General features: G+C 39.6%; 1 protein-coding gene across 7 annotated transcripts in view; it reads right to left on the bottom strand.

Annotated features, from left to right (window-relative positions):
• LOC130274181 (cingulin-like) overlaps positions 1-21328 on the bottom strand; it is a 419288-nt gene that overhangs the window by 15825 nt on the left and 382135 nt on the right. For all 7 annotated transcript variants that reach the window (XM_056522196.1, XM_056522193.1, XM_056522192.1 and 4 more), the window contains one exon: positions 21247-21308. In XM_056522196.1, coding sequence (XP_056378171.1) covers positions 21247-21308 — 62 coding nt within the window. The remainder of the gene's footprint in view (positions 1-21246; positions 21309-21328) is intronic.

Raw genomic sequence — 21328 nt, 5'->3', positions numbered from 1 at the left:
GGCATGTGAGCTTCCTCCATGATTAGGACTTTACAGCCCTAACCCAAAAGCAGTCCACACAACTGGTCAGCTCACCATCCTCTCCCAGTGGTCTGACTCCTCGCGATTAAAAATGTATCTCTTATCATGCGTATAGGGAACTGTAGCCCAACCAGGGTGCCTCCAGCTGTTTCAAAACTACAACTCCCAGCATGCCTAGACAGCCTTCGGCTGTCCAGGCATGCTGGGAGTTGTAGTTTTGAAACAGCTGAAGGCACCCTGGTTGGGAAACAGTGTTATAGCGGACACATTTTGTTGCCTGGAGTACAAAGAGGTGATGCCAGGGACAGATTTTCAGAGTGGACAGTGTATGTTTAATGTATATACTTACTCTCAAAGGGGTATTCCAGGAATTTTTTTTATTTGACTATTCTACAGGGGCTGTGAAGTTAGTGTAGTTCATAATATAGTGTCTTTACCTGTGTGTGACGGTTTTCTCACAATTCTTCTGTGATTTTCACCCCACTATTTATTTACCAGCATACAAAATGACTGTTGTCTCGAATTTTTCCCAGCTTGCAATGTGGCCGAGACTGACTCACTGGTCAGCTGATAAAATGGGAGCCTGTCTGCTTCAATGGGTGGAGGGATCAATCTGCAACTAATGCAACAGCTGTAGGCACCCTGATTGAAAACCACAGGTCTTTTGTTTCAATGGGTGGGGTGGCTGATGTGTGAGAGGGAGGAAAATGGAATTGTGGGATTTGTAGTCAAAAAAACAAAAGTCAAACAGGAAATACAAGTTCACAAAAGGCTACCCACAGTGTTATGGTAATCTCACAACATAGCCATTTAGCCCCAAGACAAGCGCAGATCCTTCCTAAGCACGTCCATTATTCCTGCCAGGTACCTACTAAAATCACCTTATGGTGGATAACCCCTTTAATATGAACTTAACATACATGAATATTTTGTGTGTCACATTAGTATGTACAGGAGAAACTCAAATTTTTTTTATATCGTACAAAAGCCCATTGTATTTCAGTAATGCAACTTAAAAGGAAAGGAAGCAGGAAGTGCTCCAAAATCTCCTGGTAGACGGATGCGTTGACTTTGGACTTAATGAAGATCAGAAGATCAGCAGATCAGCAGATGACATGGCTCCCCAAATCATAATAATTGGGGGCGGCTTTGGGGTTTTCATGAGCTGTAACCATAATCATCACAATTATGAAAAATCACAGCTTGAACTATCTTGCTTTGCATGTAATGAGTCTCTCTCATATATTAGTTTCACCTTTTAAGTTGCATCACTGAAATAAATGAACTTTGCACGATGTTCTCATTTTTCGAGTTTCGCCTGTAACTACACAAGCGGAGCCCAAGAAATCACGTTTTCACCTCTTTATCTTTACGAATAAACTTTCCTTACAATACAAATATTGTTCACTGAGAAAAATATAAGGCTGTAAATAATTTCTTCCTAAAAGAACCTGAGATGAAATCCAGCGGATTGGTGAACAGCTTACATGTTCAAAAGAAGCAGAATAAAAAAATCTCCTGCAATTTGCTGTTTGAAGAGTGGAATATTAGCTGCATCATGCTTGTGGAGATGCAATGGTAAATAACTCCTTGCTGGAGATGTAATTACGGGTTTCTAAGAGCCGATCCCTTTTGAATGCATTTTTTTCGCTATGACTGGCAGTAATCAATAGTATGAGCAGATTTTTTTCGGCTACAGGAAATGGTATATGACAATGGCTTGTTCTACAGCACACGTTTTAAAAATCTCTTTGTTCAGAAATATATATTGACGTATTACATGGAGCTGTTTCTTTTTCCAGTGAAACAAAAGCCGGCTCTGAAATCTAATGTCAGCCTGAACTTCTCTATGTCTACTCTGCGGAAAATCAGGAAATCTCTTTGGTCATTCCCGTAAGTGGCACTATAAAAGCGGGTCTCAATAGATGCCAATCAAATCAATTACTGGTATGCAAATAGGGCAACAACGGCTGGAAGATGGATCGTGTGGCTGCCCGACACAACGTGACCACTACTCACTGTATCTGCTACAACACATATCTACAGCAGTTTAACCTGTATAAGACTTAAGGAACCATCAATAGACATCTAAATGGAACATGATCACATCTAAATCTAGTATTTAAATTCTAATGATACAATTTCAACTATATTATTTATACAATTTGAAGTATATTGTATCATTGGAATTTAAAGTAAAAAACAGATTAGGAGGTACAAAATATATTTAAAATAAGGAAGCATACAAGGTATATAAAATGTAATATTGGCCCTTAACTAATGCACATATCTTGTGGGTGTACTTGAGGACTGGAGTTTGAAAATACTGTCTACGCCAGTGGGCTCCAAACCGAGGACTTTCAGCTGTTATAAAGCTACGACTGTAGCTTTGCAACATTTATTCTCTCCATTATTGGTTTTGTTCGTTGTTTAACCTAAAACATAGGCAGTGCATGGAAGCTCATAACATATATTTAGTTTAAAAGGGTTATCCAACATAAGGTGATTTTACTAATTAAAGGGGTACTCTTGAGAAAACACCATCCTGTCTGATATGCATGGCTCCTGTGGTCCCTGTTGTCTTCTCTGGCTGTTTGATATTCTTTGCCATCTTTCCCTCCCCCTTGCCTACATCTCCCAGCAATCATTACAGCTCTGCTCTAAGCAGCAGAGAGAGAGAGAAAGAGTCAGTGTCTGAATGGCTGAGGCTACAAACACCTTTCAGTTCTCGGCATTAAAGAGAGCATGACTTATCAGTGCAGGGCAGAAACTACATGGTCTGTATCTCTAAGGAGGGTAGAGGCTGATTTCAGAGAAGAATTTGGACAGCGTGGATGGCTGGATGATGCCATTTCCTCACTTCATGCATGTAAGTTTCAACCAAATGAGAGGGAAAGGATGGGTTATGGGTTTAGTTTCCCCGAAATAACCCTGTAAGTGTCGTACAGTAATTCACATGCATACCAAGGATCTGTGTTTGTGTTGGTGGTAAATTACCATGTCCTGTGTCCCTCATCACACTGCAGGCTTGTTGTGGGGAACTGGCTACTTCATGTTTCTATGGTCTCCAGCAGACTACAATCTCCAGGATCCTTTGCTTCAAGGTGGGAGGTGACTTATCTCCCTGCCACAGATCATCACCCCACCTATTGCAGCACAGCACAACCTGACACACAAGCTGTGGATCTGCATGATGATGAATGCACGCACATGTGCACTGGAAACATTGTAAGGGGATGGCTTCACACAAAACAGACAAAGCAGCCAAGCACCTGACGAGATATATTGTGTCGGGCCGCAAAGCAAGCTGGGAAAGGTCAGAGACAACACTCATTTTGTAGACTACAGAAAATGAACTTCAGGGGAAAAGAAAGACAAAAAAAATGCAATACCAGCCACCAAACATAGCTAAGTGAAGTATATTATTAACTAGACTAACTTTGCTGTCTTACATTTAACCCCTTAAGGACGAGGGTTTTTCCGTTTTTGCATTTTCGTTTTTTCCTCCTTGCCTTTAAAAAATCATAACTCTTTCAATTTTGAACCTAAAAATCCATATGATGGCTTGTTTTTTGCGACACCAATTCTACTTTGTAATGACGTCAGTCATTTTGCCCAAAAATCTATGGTGAAACAGGAAAAAAAATCATTGTGAGACAAAATTGAAAAAAACAAAACGCTGTTTTGTAAATTTTGGGGACTTCCATTTCTACGTAGTACATTTTTCGGTAAAAATGACACCTTATCTTTATTCTGTAGGTCCATACGATTAAAATTATATCCTACTTATATAAGTTTGATTTTGTCGTACTTCTGGAAAAAATCATAACTACATGCAGGAAAATTAATACGTTTAAAATTGTCATCTTCTGACCCCTAGAACTTTTTTATTTTTCCGTATATGGGGCGGTATGAGGGCTCATTTTTTGCGCCGTGATCTGAAGTTTTTAGCGGTACCATTTTTGCATTGATAGGACTTATTCATTTTTTCATGATATATAAAGTGACCAAAAATGCACTATTTTGGACTTTGGAATTTTTTGGCGTGTACGCCATTGACCGGGCGGTTTAATTAATGATATATTTTTATAATTCGGACATTTCCGCACGTGGCGATACCATATATGTTTATTTTTATTTACACTGTGTTTTTTTTTTTTTTTACGGGAAAAGGGGGGTGATTCAAACTTAACAGGGAAGGGTTAAATAATCTTTATTCACTTTTTTTCCCACTTTTTTTGGCAGTGTTATAGCTCCCATAGGGACCTATAACACTGCACACACTGATCTATTACATTGATCACTGGGTTCTCATAAGAAACCAGTGATCGATGATTCCGCCGCTTGACTGCTCATGCCTGGATCTCAGGCACTGAGCAGTTATTCAGCGATCGGACAGTGAGGAGGCAGGCAGAGACCCTCCTGCTGTCCTGTAAGCTGTTCGGGATGCCGCGATTTCGCCGTGGCTATCCCGAACAGCCCACTGAGCTAACCGGCATACTTTCACTTTCACTTTAGACGCGGCGTTCAACTTTGAACGCACACTATTAGCCACGGGTCCCGGCCGGGCCCGACCCGCTATGATATAGATTATAGATCGGGAGTGGACACATGATGTTCCAGTACGTCATGTGTCCTTAAGGGGTTAAAGAACCAAATTGCCACAATACCTCTTTGAAGGGGTATTCCAGGAATTTTTTTTTCTTTATGCTACAGGGGCTGTGAAGTTAATGTAGTTCAGAATATAGTGTCTGTACCTGTGTGTGACAGTTTTCTCACAATTCTTCTGTGATTTTCACTCCAATATTTATTTTTAACAGCATACAAAATTACTGTTGTTTCAGATTTTTCACAGGTTGCAATGCGGCCGAGACCTGACTCACTAGTCAGCTGATGACAGGGAGCCTGTCTGCTTCAATGGGTGGAGCGATCGCCTGGTGGGAGAGGGATCAATCTGCAACTAATGCAACAGCTGTAGGAATTCTGATTGAAAAACACAGGTCTTTTGAATGGATGCAGCTCATTTATGTTTCAATGGGTGGGGTGGCTGATGTGTGGGAGGGAGGAAAATGGAATTATGAGATTTGTAGTCAAAAGAAGAAAAATCCAACAGGAAATACCAGTTCCCAAAAAGCTAGCCACAGTGTTATGGTAATCTGACAACATTTAGCCCCAAGACAAGCGCAGATCCTTCCTAAGCATGTCCATTACTGTCTGCCAGGTACATACTAAAATCACCTTATGGTGGAGAACCCCTTTAATGCCTTCAACAGGTCTTTATCCTGGATGAACAGGAAGGAAAGAATTCTCAATTGCAAAGTCTGAATAAATCCATGTGTCCTAAGGTTTTGGCATGTTTACTGGATATAAAAAGGCCCCCATAGCAAAAACATTTTAGGCCAATATAAGCCCCTAAACAGTTTGGTAAGATCTTTTCATAGACTATTGCAGCTACTTTTTGTGGGTTATATGGTGTGCTTTTGTTGAATGAAGAACCCAAGTACATAAAAACAGCATACTGGAGAATGGTCCTTCTCAGTACTGCATTTAGGAGACGTGCACCCTCTTTATAACAGTGAGTGCTGCTGCCAAACGGTATTGCCTATGGCCTCTTAATGTTGTTATAATGATCAGAAAGAAACATCCATTAAATTCACATTACCAAAATAACTATGCAATGGCCTTTCGCAGCATTTACAAAAAAAAAAATCCAAATAATTCATCACATTCGCAAGTGTGAACTGGAGTAATGAAGAAACTAAGGCAACATTTTAGTTCTCTGTGTTTATTATTTATATGTTGATGCTTAAAAGAGACATTTGTAAGGGGGGGGAGGGTCTGCACTGAAGAGTAATGGTAATATTGATGATACTCTGCACCATTTAACTCTGTTTTCTCTCCCAGGTCCATGCTGGTTGTTTGCAGTTGTGCACCAGTATATCTGGAAGGCATTAGGATTATATGGGTATGTTCACAAGAGGTAGATTCACTGCATCATTCTTTGCAACTTTCCTGTACATGTGAATGAAGAAATCCATGTTCATGCTACAGAAAAAACTTCATTCAGACGTACAGAACCGATATGGGAATGAGATGTGTGCATCTGTGAATGTCTGGATACACAGAGGAAACAGCAGGAGTGAAGTGAGAGGCAGCTCCCCGTGCAGACATTGCGTACAGTGCGGGACACTGGCAGAATCTAAAAAGGAATTTCGTGCAAGATGTTTCCGGCATGGAAATTCCTTATTAGATTCTGCCAGTGTCCCTCACTGTACGCAATGTTTGCACGGGGAGTTGCCTCTCACTTTTCTGCCATGTGCACAGAGCATCATCATCATGCAGATCCAAAGGATAGGGGGTAAGATGTCTGATCTTGGGGGTCCCGCCTCTGGGGACCCCCACGATCTCCCTGCTACACCCGGTGTTCGTTTAGAGCGCCAGGTGCAGCACCAGAGGCTTGTGACGTCACGGTCACGCCCCGTTCGTGACATCTCGGCAACGCTCCCTCAAGGCAAGTCTATGGGAGGAGGCATGGCAGCAATCACACCCCCTCCCATAGACTTGCATTGAGGGGGTGTTGCCGAAAGGTCACGAGCCTCCACCCCACATCGCCAGTCATCCCACACAGAGCGAAGTTCGCTCCATTCACCAGATGACAGGGGTGCTGCAGGAGAGATCGCGGGGGTTCCCAGCAGTGGGACCCCCGCGATCAGACATCTTATTCCCTATCCTCTGTATAGGAGATAAGATGTCTAGAGGCGGAGTACCCTTTTAACTGATTCATTTACAGGGCCGAACCCTGCATGTCTATCAGTCAAGACACGTATGTCAGTAGGGAAGGTGAGATTAGCAACATTGCATTATATTGTTGTATTGTGGCCATGACATGTCTTCTAAAGGTCTCTGTACATGCCATGTAGATTCATAGATTTATCTATCCCTTTGTGTAAACAATTTTACCAACATGGTGAGCTGGCTGTTGTATTTGCTGCAGACGCCATTATATAGCTGTTAGAGTACAAAATAAAATTCTGCCTTTTCTGAAGCTAATGGTGGCTTCCAAAAATGATGATTGCCTTTATATTTCTCAGCCAAGTGTCAAGGAGGCAGAGCCATTTTACTCAAGTGCCACAGCCTTCATGTATTCTTACCTCCTAGACTTTCTTTGACTGACATATATTGCTCTGTATATCAGTGAAGGTGGGGCTGAAAGATTAGGGGGAGTTAGGAATTGTGTCACTTGAGCATCTAGGCCCCACCTCCTTGACATTTGGCTGAAAAATAAAAAGGTAGTTTTCTAAGTTTGGCAACCACCATTATCTTCAGGAAAGGTAAAGTTTGCTTTTATACCCTTATAGCTATCCAATGGTGTCTGCAGCTTCTAGCAGCAAATACAGCTGACAGATCCCCTTTAAGAAGGCAGAAGTAGTAGCAAAAATTGTATTAATAAATAAACAGAACAAAAGAAAATCTGTTGCATTGTAATGTTTACATTGTGCTGTATTAATCTGTTAAAACAGGATTAATAAAAATAATATTTATATTATAATTATTTTTACGCAGGTATTGTAAAGCCCTGCTTATTACCAATGCAACAGCCAAAATTGCAGAGGTTTGATTCCTATGACACCTGGCACCCAGAATGATCGGTGACAACAAAAATGAATAATTGCGGCATGATTCCTCCTGTATTCTGTCTTATTACTGTAACTGCGAGGGGAGAAAGGGCAACTACAATGTGGAAAATGACATGTGGCCCAGGCACATTCTCTGACTCTACTAGAGACTTCCCGACCTTTGCACACATATAGCGCTGGATATAATTGCTAGTTCTCCCCCACTTCCTCCATTTTTCTGATCTGTGCAACTATGGTACACAAAGAGACAACATTTATGTCTTGTTTTATCTCACCGGCAAATATTTTATGAATAAATAAATATTAATAAGATGTTTTATCAGCAGTGACATTAATCCTTTAATGTTTCACGGCAGCAAATAATCACTAAGTGCCATCTACAAGTCTCCACCATCTTGTTGTGGTCACTGTAGGAAAGATGTGAATGCCATTTATAGGGTGCAACTTTGAAGAGTATAAAAACATAACAAAATCATTGATGATGTCCAAAAGCCACATATCCAATGGGAGAGATTTATCAAAACCGTGTGCAGGGGTGCAGTGGTACAAATGACCATAACAACCATTTTTAATAAGGCCTCTGAAAAACCAATAATGGAATCTGGTTGCTATGGGCAACTGCTCCACTGTCCCTCTACACAAGTTTTGATAAATCTCCCCCAATATGCAGAAAATACACATAAATGCATACATATGAATATACATCTATTTTATAAAATGTAATACCATGCTAATGTTTTGACCATGCTTATGTTAAAAAATAATTTTGACCATGCTAAACAATAGATTTTCCAAAATACCAGCCCTGCTATAAAAAAAACTATAATTTACTTTAACCGCGGTATAGTAATCAAGTTGGCCTGCAGTAATATTCACCCACTGTAGTGTTCTTGCTACCATTGCAAAGGGAGTTGACTGGATCACTAAGAACAGGAGAGTATACGTTGCACATGAGCAACATTTTGGGCATGTGCGCCACTTGCGCCAAGGGGGAGGAGAGGGATTATTTTTGGCACATTGAAGTATGCTTACAAATTTTATTTATAGTTCATTAAATGCGACATAAAGTACGGGCATATAGTAGATACAAGAATTGATGGAAAATAAACGATTAACGTGTTTCTGGCTATAGGCCCTTAATCACGATCAGATTAAGAGCTTATAGCCTGAAACGCAGTGACCATTTCTTTACCATTCTACTGTACACCTGTACTTTATGGCTTTTTACAGACTAAAAAATTTAATTGGCAGGCATACTTCAAGGTCCTGGAACTAATCAGTTTTTTTGCTTAGATACTGAAGTCCTGTCTTACAGTGAACAATGGCCAAGGTGAGCTGCTTACTCTTCTGTACTACAAGAGGGAGGGAAGGAGGCAGAGAAGAGGCTTCTGAAATACTGGTAAATTTCTCACACCTGGCCACCATATTTTTTTCCCCTTACTGGCTTAAGAATTTCCTACTATGATAGGGGGCACTGTACTATGCCTCGTTCTGCACATACGAATGACAGGTTACAGGAACTACTATGTGTGCTTTTATTATTTTACAGCCAACTGGATATATCTACTGCTCCCTCTACAATGGTGACCACCACATTTTGCCATTAGCGCACACCTTGTGGCCACTTTGCTGACTCAATTGCTGTTGCTACATCAGTAGCCATTATAAGTGCATCATCTAAACTTGCAAAAAGTAAATAAATAAGTAAACAAATACATAAATAAATAAACAAATAAATTATTAAACATTACACAGGGGGAATGTATAGAATATTATGTAAAGAAAAGCAATATAAAAAAGTTTCTCTTGAAAGGAATTTACCTACCAAAAGGACTAATGCAAGGATATGTCATGACTTCCTTTTTTGTTGGTGGTGGTCTGACTGCCTTGGTCCCCACCAAGAAGAAACTGTAGCATTGGCTCCTTTGCAGATGTTTTCCAGAAGAATCACTCCCAGTCACCCAATGTGCGGGGAAATACAACGCAGCTCCATGCACTGTTACTTAGCTCAGTTGCAGTTTTCTACACCAGTGTTTCCCAACCCGGGAAATAGAGCTGCAATAGAGATGAATAACATTGCATGGAGCTGCAGTATGCTTGCAAATTTACATATAGTCCACTAGCGGTACCCGGAGCGCGTTGCTGCGCCCAAGCAAAAACACACATGTTTAATGTCAACTGTGAAATACATTTTCTTTATTTTATTGTAATGCTAACTGATACACAATATTTTTGGTGGTTTTATTTGGTGTATAAATGTATACATTTTTGGTGTACAAACTCGCGAGCAAGCAACATATAACTGGCCATGTCAAAATTGGCCTAGTAGTTGTTCTCTTATATGACTGGTGTCACGCCCCCTTAAACGTCACAGAAACAAACCTCAGACTATACAATAGTTTCCCTGAAAATGTTATCAAGATTGGTTGAACGGTTTAGAAGCCCATAGGGAACATACATACATACATTTTTATATAGACTGACATCACTGACTTCCCCTGTAATTTTTGTTGCCAATAGCAACCAATTACAGCTCAGCTTTCATTTCTCACACTGCTGAGGTGAAATAAAAGCTGCACTGTGATTGGTTGCTATTTCTTATACTGCTGAGGGAAAATAAAAGATGTGCTGCACTGTTGAGGTGAAATGAAAGCTGTGTTGTGATTTGCTTTGCTGTGGTAAAATGAAAGCTGCGCTGTGATTGGTTGCAATGGACAACACCGATTTTCTTTTGGACAGCTTATATGACAAATTAGTTTTTTCTTTTATATCAGCGATGTCACCCCCCCCCCCTCACAGAAACAATCCTCAGACTATAATATAGTTTCCCTGAAAATGTTTTCAAAATTGGTCGAGCGGTTTAGAAGTCCATAGGGAACTTACATACATTTTTATATATACATAGCAAAAAACGCCATAAAGTACAGGTGTACAGTACAAGAAATAATGGGAAAGAAATGACCAGCCAGTTTCAGGCTATAAGCCCTTAATCATGATCTGATCATGATTAAGGATTTATAGCCTGAAACGTGTTAATCGTTTCTTTTCCATCTTTGTCTTTAATGTACACCTGTACTTTATGGCAATTTTAATGGACTCTGAAATATAATTTGCAAGCATACTGCAAGGTGCTGGGTGTAAACTGTTTCCTCCCACTTTGCGCAAGTGGCACACATGCTCAAAATGTCGAACAGCTGTAGTTTTGCAACAGCTAGAGGCACACTGTTTGGGAAACACAGCTTTGCACAGTCATTTAGAGTGCAGGATTGACTGCACAAGACAAGAGCAGACAGGACCTTTGCTCTGAGACTATGTTCACACTCCAGAATTTCCATGCGGAATTCCGCTTGGAGGTTCTGCAACAGCATAATCCCATTGATTTCAATGGGATCCTGCTGTGCTGTGCCCATGAATTTCGTGCTGGAAACATTTGGTACGGAAATTCAAATTCTGGTGTCCTCAGAAATGTACATGTCGATTCTCTGCAGGGAATGCATCGCCATTTACGAGATGGCATATTCCCGAGTGGTCCTAGCGCCATCATGTTATGCTGGTGCACGAAGTCTGCAGAATGTCCGCACAGAGATTTCTTGTGCGGAAATTCTGACATGTGAACATAGCCTTGTTCAATTTATATTTATTTATTTATTCATTCATTCATGTTCCTCCATATATGAAGCACATTTAACAGCACAGGCCACAGGCGCGTGGAAAGAAACGTAAATTGTTCACTAATTGAAAATATTAATGAATCCGCTTTGTGGTGATGTCGGTGTCTGCCTCGCCGTAGTCATAAAACTATCTAGAAGCCATTGCTAAATGTTAGTAGAAGCTTGTCTGCGATCAGCAGGTGCCCTCCAAGCACCGCAATACTTCATGTCTCAACAAACACAGTGTGTGCCCAAAATGTGCCTATAGACAATTTACTTGAAAAATGCAGCTCTCTTATTGAGATTTGGATTCACAGCCCCTGTGTGTAACAGTTTTGTTGTTCCTAGTAACATTATTAAACTATCAATCATAGAAACAGACAATGATAGATATATCAGAAGGACTCTGTGGGGAGGCAGCGTTTAGTACACTGGCTACTGCTAAATTACAACTCCCATCATCTGGCTATTTACTATGGAATTGAGTGAATTCCCGAAAATATAAGTTTCTGTTTTATTCATTTTTTTTTCCACAAGTAAAAAGTCAACACATACAGGAACACATAAGAATTTGCCAGACATATACATTACAAGAAAGCTTAAACATATAACAAATCTGCATGAACAGTAAGGTGGACAGCTAACCCTCTAGGTGCGCCACCTGCACTGGACAAGTGCCAGACTCTATATAACTGCATATAATGTATTTATTTCTTTTTTTCTTTTTTGTTTATGTGTCAAATTTAAATAGAAACAATATTGAAACCAAAATGGTCCAGAACATTTGCCAAACATATTTAGTACGTAATTTGCAGCAAAATGCTAAAGCCAGATTTATCTGTAGGCAGGCGCCCCTGAGGAAGGGCCACAGCTGAAAGTAAAGAGTTTACATGAATGTACTGAATATTGTGCTGATATTCCTTCTTACCGCCTAACACTGCATGTACTGTATATCGTATACAGTGATCCCTCAACTTACAATGCTCTTAGGTTACAATATTTTCAACATAAAATGGTCTATTCTGGACCATTGTATCTGAGAGCATACACAACATACAATACTATGTGCAGTCCAGATCTGTGAAACGTGTCAATGGCTGGAAGAACCGACCAATCAGAATGGGCATTTTACTGGTTAAACACCTAAATTGCTGCCTGAAATGTCTGGTAGTGCTTCCATACAGTACAGTGAGGTACTATATAAAGGTTTTTTGTACCCAGTGTAGTGTGGTAGAGTGTTTTGTTATTAAGGTTGAAATGAGACACAAAGCCAGACTCCTTTCTATTTGAGACCTGTTTATGGAGGGTGTCTCAATACTGTATATTCACCAATAGATCAAAAAAAAAAAAATCCCCTTTATTTCGCATAAACTAAGATTGGTTTGTACTTTATTTCTACACACAATGGGTTAAATTAATCTCAGTCTCTCACAATCCCTAATTCATCGCTTTTTGTATGAAGGTTACTCAGATCCTTCTGTATATTTCCTGAAGACTTTGTGGCTGCAGACTACAGTGACTCTGCCTCCCTCGACATGTTTCACCGCATGCTGCAGCTTTGTCAAGAGGTAGTAGGCATGTGAGTGTCAGGACACCGTGCTGGAGGTTTTATAACCTTCTTTGATGACGTGGCTTGTTAGATTCAGAATCTCTTTCAACTAATCCTACTGTTTCATTTCTTCACTACCTGTCATCTTCTTACTTTTTTAGATTGACAGGTTTGTCTAACTATAGATCGCTACTTACCTGCTTCAATCACACATTACTAGGACTTAGACTGCCTTTCATTGGGTCTGGGCATCATGATGTTTCTGCGCACCTCCCGATGGGCGAACTCTTTGTTTTCTTTTTGCTGTCAGGTCTCTGCGCAGGACCGGACTTGACGACGTGCGCAGGATTAAAGGGGTTATCCAGGAAAAAAAATGTTTTAATATATCAACTGGCTCCAGAAAGTTAAACAGATTTGTAAATTACTTCTATTAAAAAATCTTGATCCTTTCAGTACTTATGAGCTTCTGAAGTTGAGGTTGTTCTTTTCTGTCTAAGTCCTCTCTGATGACACGTGTCTCGGGAACCGCCCGGTTTAGAAGCAAATCCCCATAGCAAACCTCTTCTAAACTGGGCGGTTCCCGAGACACGTGTCATCAGAGAGCACTTAGACAGAAAAGAACAACCTCAACTTCAGAAGCTCATAAGTACTGAAAGGATTAAGATTTTTTAATAGAAGTAATTTACAAATCTGTTTAACTTTCTGGAGCCAGTTGATATATAAAAACAATTTTTTTTCCTGGATAACCCCTTTAATCCTGCGCCTACACTTTGCTTCTTTGTTTTGCTTCTACTGCACAGGTCCCGATGTGCAGACTTGTCTGCGCAAAATCTTAGTTTCTTGAGCTGCAGTGTAATAGTGTGGACTGTATTCATGCGCAAGGCTTTTGCTTAACTCTTTCTTAGTATGATTATGGATGTTGTTATCTTACATGGATACATTATTGGTTATTCCCAGTATGAGGTTTTATTTTAAAAAGACAATGATATTGTGTCTATTTTAGTTATTATTCTTTTATATGAATTCTATATTGCCCCTCCTTCCAGCAGGGGTGTCTATGCTCTATTTCTCTTTGGTTATCTTATGATTTCATTTTTGTATGCAATTTATATTACCGTAGTTGTCTTTAACCTCATTTCTTCTGTTTTAGGTGTTATTTTTTTTTTAAATTGTCTGTCTTAAATACTATTTGTTATTAGCATATTTGCTATTAGCTTTTTGATACTATTAAATAGTATTCTGTTTCAACCACGAAGCCAGACTGGACCTATGGATGATACGGCACAGTTGTCCACTGTTGTGGTTGCATCAGATAAACAAAATGCTACATCCAATTTCTTTTTGATGTGGCACAACTATGCGAGATTGCCGAACATATATGAACCTGGCCATAAAGTAAGAGAAATGAAAATAGGTTGGAATCTTAAATCCCAGCAGCCTGCTCTACAGGCCATTACAAGATTATAGACTTATTTTCTATAGCTTTAGTCTTTATCCCACTAGATGACACTATACCGACAAGTAGTCATCTATGGACTCATAGTGGGAAACCACGTAAACATCCAGCAAATGTCAATCTCCCATTTTTGTCCTGGCTTTCTTAAAGGGACTGTGCTTTCTTCATAACCACTGTCTGCAGCTCCTTTCAGGAGGTACAGATGTGTTAGAGGAGGATCTCTCATTCGAGGCCTCCATTTATTAAACCCTTAAAGGGTACCTCTCATCAAATAAACTTTTGATATATTTTAGATTAATGAATGTTGAATAACTTTCCAATAGCATGTTAATGAAAAATATGCTTCTTTCTATAGTATTTTTCCCGATCAGTCCTGTCAGCAAGCATTTCTGACTCATGCTGGAGTCCTAAACGCTCAGAGCTGACAGCCTGCTTTGTTCACAGCCAAACAGGCTGTGAACAAAGCAGGCTGGCAGCTCTGAGTGTTCTCCTTTGTGAACAAAGCAGACTGGCAGCTCGTAGTGTTTAGGACTCCAGCATGAGTCTGAAATGCTTGCTGCCAGGACTGGTAGTGAGACCCCTAGTGGTCATTTCTTCAAAGTGGAAAATTAAATAGAAAGAAGCATATTTTTTAATAACATGCAATTGTAAAGTTATTCTGCATACATTAATCTATAATATATCAAAAGTTTTTTTGATGAGAGGTACCCTTTAAGGACCAAGCCCTTTTTGACCTTAAGGGCGAGGCTATTTTTATTTTAGCATTTTAGTTTTTTCCTCCTCGCCTTCAAAAAATTGTAACTCTTTTATATTTTCATCCACAGACCCATATGAGGGCTTGTTTTTTGCGTGACCAGTTGTCCTTTGTAATGACATCACTCATTTTACCATTAAATGTATGGCACAACCCAAAAAATACTATTTGTGTGGGGAAATTAAAAAGAAAACAGCAATTTTGCTAATTTTGGAAGGTTTCATTTTCACGCCATACAGCATATGGTAAAAATTAGTTCTTTATGTGTTCTTTATTCTGTGGGTCAATACGATTAAAATGATACCAATGTTTACATACTTTTCCATTATTGTTGTGCTTAAAAAAAAATCGCTAACTTTTTAACCAAATTAGTACGTTTAAAATCACTCTATTTTGACGACTTATCATTTTTTAATTTTTCCATATAAGCAGCGGTATGAGGGCAAATTTTTTGCGCCGTGATCTGTACTTTTTATTGATAGCACATTTGTGTATATAAAACTTTTATAAAAATATTTTTTTTATTTATTTTTAAATACAATGTAACAAAAAAGCTGCAATTTTGGAAATTTTTTTTATTTTATGTTCACTGTACGGGATCATTAACATTACACGCACGCGGCAATAGCAAATATGTTTATACATTTTTTATTTATTTATTTTTACACTTTTTGGGGGTAAAAATATTGTGGGAGGGGATGTTTCACTTTTTTTTTTTGTACTTTTTATGTCCCCATAGGGTTCAGTGCTATGCATAGGGCTTAGCACTGATCAGTGTTATTGGCTATCTTCTGCGCTGGACTGCTCAATCTCAGACCAGAGCAGAAGAAGCCGGGAAGGCGGCGGAGGCAGGTGAGGGGACCTCCGTCCGCCATGTTAGCTGATCTGATTCCCGCGGCTGTGCCGCGTGTGATCAGATCAGCATAAAATGCTGCCGCAGATGCCGTGATCTGTATTGATAACGGCATTTAAGGGGTTAATGGCAGACAGCCGTGCAATCGTGGTTGTCGGCTATTACCGACGGGTCCCTGGCTGCTATCAGCAGCCGGGACCTGCTGCACATAACCCCATCATTGCTCCGATGCTCACGGTCATGTACAAGACGTAAATGTACATCCTAGTGTGTGAAGTACCGCCGCACCAGGACGTACATTTACATTCTTGGTCGTTAAGGGGTTAACCAGAGCAGAGAGCTGCTGCAAAGTAGATCTCCATTCAAAAGGACACGGGACAAATAGGAATTACATAGTGTGTAGACCGCTATATTTTCCCAAGGTACCTGTTGAAAGTAGCTATCAGATTTTATGAAGAGCATATTTCATCCAAAGAAAGCTGGGTGACATATGGGAAATCCAGAAATAGTTAAAATCCCTGACAAGACTTGTTTACTAAGGACTTGGGTAAGTTCTGTTTTCTGGCCTGGATTTTTATAGGATGAAATGCAGGTTATCGGTGGGGGCTTTCATCTGCTTCCTGGGCCAGTTCAGGTATTCAGTGTTGCCCAAATCAGCACAGGTGCTGAAGACAGCTGGTTACTGGGCTTTAAAACAAAGTGCAACTCAAAGAGGGCCTTTGCCTGATGTGAGTAACTAATTGTTGACTACTATTTTGTTGGGTGGCTGTTAGCCATATGTATAGATAAGGAATATTTATGTGCAGTTAGCTCTAGACAAGCGAGACTAATTTTGTATTTGTTGATTTCTGAATCTTGAAGGCTGTTTTGTCTAGTGCAAGAAAAATAAAGACAGGAAAAGCCCTGTTTGAACTATACATATTTATCACTGTCTCTCACTGTCTGACTGTTGTTTTGCCATTACTTACCTGTCTCTACTGGGCTAATCTCCCACAAAAGTCATCAAGATGGAATGCTACTATAACACACTAAGAAATATTTTGGAATAACTTTTTATGTAATTTATTAACATTTTACTCCATTCCAATAGATGGGAATCATGTGATCACATGCAAATATTACTCATTAGGTGATGTTTGGCTGCAACACATAAGTGGGGATGCTGTCATGAAGTCATACTGAGACAGTAGAAGTGCTGGGCTCTGAACCAATATAAATAATAGTAAGCAAACAAGAATCACCACAAACATGAGGAAATCAGCTCATTTCTATGCAAAAAATCTGAACCTTAAATAATCTTTTAAATGCAAATCTGTACCATTTTAAAGTGACAAGGTGATCTTTGTGTGCGTACCCTCCACCCTATATTGCTACACTGGGTGTAAAGAGGTAACAATCAAAGAGAATGATTATTCTACAGTATAATAAAAGAGGAAAAACAACAGTGGAATAGTGGAGTCCTCAGAAGGAGATGAAAATATCCTTTCTATTGATGTATATTCCATCTCCCCGTGCTTAACTCAGCCGTGTTCTAATCAGAGCTGCAACATGTCTGCAGCATTTCCTATTGCTACCTGCTGTGCTTTGCCTCACAGTTCTTACTAAAGTGTATTTTAGAATCCTTAAAGAACAGCGCTGGATAAACATGGCTGCCATCCACACATTCTGTCTTGAAGCTGAAGCAAATTTGTCACATAAAGCAGCGTCCGTTTCCGCTTCAAGAAGCAAACCTGCCATTTCGTCTTATCACTGGGCATCTAGGTATGTGCTTATTTCTTCTGAGAACATGCTGTGCCGGTATAGCACACTCAGTTGTGACTCCAGTATATTAATGAAATTGTAATGGAAAAAGGAAATTGCATACAACTGGTAATATCGCCACAACATATACATCATTTTTGTTATGTTTTGTCACAGAATCTTAAATTTTTTTTTCTCCCCCCCTATCTCAACTTCCACAAACACAAATGACAGATTTCTCTCCATATTCTCGGCAATGACATTTGCCGTAAATTTAATTTATAATAGTGTACCAAGTATCCAGAGCCGCACTGTCATTGAGATTATTGAAATGATAGTTGTGTGAGATGATCTATCAGTCCAAACTGCAGGACTTGGACCAATCTCGTCTATATTAAAATTACCTGCGCTGTAAGAAAGCCATAACTCTTCCGCTTTCTCTTACAAGTTTGCCTTCTGTTTTGAGTTTGGTGAATAATTGCATTCTGCTGATCAAAAACAAATTCTAATGTACTCCACACACTGTCATTGATCACTACAAGTGTTAATATCCAATAAAAAATATGTGCATGTTTCCAACTAACGCTGACATCTCTATAATAAAATCTCGTACTCTCGGGCCACTGGTTTTTTTTATGCTAAGATCACAATTTACTAAAGTGCAGCGCGAAAACCCTGCAATTAGATTCTATTAAATTTCCAAACCTCACTTTCTCACTTTTTTTTGATGATTTATGTACAGGCTGAAACTTTAATGTAATTTTGCAGAGATGAGTAACTGGAGCAGTGGAATACGGAGCTCTTCCCTAACAAAAGCCGAATGCTTAATTCTACAATATTCCCTCCATACAGTGCAGTCAATGAGATTGCCAGACTGGATTTTCTTGACTATAAGATGCTTCCAATCGAAATGCAGGGTGTTATTCTCACTCTGCAGTCCTAACACAGTTTTATACTGGTTTATTTGGCTGCCGGCTTAAAGGGAGTGATTTAAAGGGAATCTGTCAGTTTAATGTAGCCAAAAATGCGTGCACACTATGAATTACTCTGAGACTTTGGGCATAATCACAGTGTAAAAATGCCACTGGGACCCAGGTAACTAATCCTTGCTGCGTGTCCCACCCAGCTTGCTTGAGCGACACATTTCTGCTAAGTAGTGTAAAGAGCAGCTGCCGGGACCCAACCTGAGGACTAGTTACCAGGGTCCCAGTGTAATGTTTAATTTTTGATTAATCTTTGATTACTGGGAAAGGCCCGAGCATATCAGAGTAATTCAGTGTACCGGAATTACACTGCCTAAACCAGTTTTATACTTGTTTGGGAAGCATAAAACTGAAAACAGGTTCCCTTAAGAAAAAAAGACAACCAGTACCAATCTTGTTTCCCAGATTTGTTAAGTATTGCAGTGAAACCTGTACATTAATAATATAGAGCAGGGAGTGGTGGTGGAGGGAGGAGGCATGCATGCTGCAGCTCAGCACTCCCTATAAGGCCCTTGAGTTAGGAGAGAACACATGATTTTATAACATTACAAACACCATCAGCTAAGAGACAGCAATCATTTCTTTTAACTTCCTATAAGGGAGTGTAATGACTTTACTATTGCTCACCAGAACAAAGATTTTTTGTCGATGATTTAAAAGGTGAACAGTCCTATCTATACGTTTCAGACACATATAGTGAGTGTGTATGTAAAATATGGTATGGACAGATTTTGCAATATCACACAAGGCCAAGAAAGAAGTAGTTTATGGAAGACAAAAAAAAACAAAAACAAACAACATGTCACCACTGGCCAGTGTTTGGCTAAATCATGAAAATAATGGTATGCAATATTTAAATATAGTAGTATAACATTTTTATTTTTGTTACTGTTATATGTAGTCAGTAAATTTATTTTTCAGAAGTTGGAATAGAGAGCAAACTTAGAGTATTTATGTTTTACTGATATAAATTACTAACTGTGTATGGCACACTCAATGCATAAATCAGTAGTGGTACAAGCTCTCTTGGTGCCCAAACAGGGACGCTTCTGCCATGTGGCCAATTGTATTAGCGGCATCAGGCAGGCCACTTGCTGTCAGCAGGAGGTGGCAAAGGTGAGCAGAAAGACCAGTCAATCCATTAACTGCTGATGGGGCTTACCTCGCTTAATGCTAGTGTGACCCCACACAATTGCCACCTCCACTCAACCTTGCCCCCCCCCCCACCTCTTAAAGGGGTATTCTGGTTTTATACATCTTAACCCCTATCCAAAGGATAGGGGATAAGATGTATGATCGCAGAGGTCCCGCCGCTGGGGACTCCCGCAATCTCGGTGCAGCCCTCAGCATCCTGTGCCGGACACTGCCTGCAAGACGGGGATCTTACGTCACGGACACGCCCCCTAGTGATGTCACGCCACATCCCACCCCTTCCCATAGACATGAATGGATGGGGCATTACCCCTGCGATCATACATCTTATGCCCTATCCTTTAAGATGTATGATAAGATGTATAAACCCGGAATACCTCTTTAAGTATTAGGCTGCTTCCCCTCTTCTGCTGTCAGGACACAAGAGGAGGGGGATAGATAGGGAGAGAAGCAGCTGGGAGCAGGAGAGCTCCTGCAAAGGCAATGTAGGATTTTATAGGGAAAACTCCAGCACGTTGTCCCACAGTTTTATTGTAGATCTATTATTCATGACACCATTGCTATGAACAACTATGGTATTTAAAAGCACTGGTACCTTACAATATGGATCTATAATAAAATTGTATTTTGATACCCTGAAGATGCTGGACTTTTCTCTATGAGACTATCATCCCACACAGCATTTTGGGATGTATTTGTTTGAGCCATAGTCCCTCTGTCTTAAATCTCAAAATACTGAACTCAATAGGAAAGCGGCTATTAGCGCATACATCAATTAATTTTACAGCCATAAATATTATGGCTGTAAAATTAAGTAGCATGTCCTTTTTTTTGCCTGTTTACCACCAAAAAAAAAGTATTTATGTAAAACAGCTAAAACAGCTAAAAATGACAAAAACATATTTTTTTACAATTTTGTATAACAAATTACCATTTTTTATAGATGAAAGTATGAGTAAAAAGTAGGAACATAACACTAGGGTGACTTCTTAATCACTTTTTATTAAATTTTTTTCTGGAGCCTCTTACACACTGTGTGAACATACCCTTAGGGTTCACACATACTATGCAGCAGATTTTCTGGTAAGTCAATGATAAAGTCTGCAGCATATATAGCAGGTGCCAACACCTAACCATGGTGCCAAAATATAAACCTTGTTTTAGATAACTTACATTTTTAGTAAAATCAGCAATTCTGGAATTATTTATCTGACATGATTTACTCATTTTTGTTCACCTTTAGAAAACCCCTAATAAAAATAATGATTACAAAAAAAATGGAATGGCTTAAGGGTCGTCTATCTCATGCATATCCACAGCAATAACAATAGAATGTATCTGCATTTCCGTCTGTATTCTCTGTGTTCTAAGCAATGCTCTGGGACTTTTTTTAGTGTGAAATACAGCACAGATCAGAATTTTAAATGAAATAAAAGCATGCAGGTACTTACTCTTGTGTTTCCAGCTGTCTTCTAAGTTCTGAAATTAGCGCACGCTGTTCAACACCGTTTCCCTTTACAAACCGAAAAAAAA

This window comes from Hyla sarda, chromosome 5 (assembly GCF_029499605.1).
Source record: "Hyla sarda isolate aHylSar1 chromosome 5, aHylSar1.hap1, whole genome shotgun sequence".
NCBI lineage: Eukaryota > Metazoa > Chordata > Amphibia > Anura > Hylidae > Hyla > Hyla sarda.
This window is presented reverse-complemented; position numbering and strand designations above follow the sequence as displayed.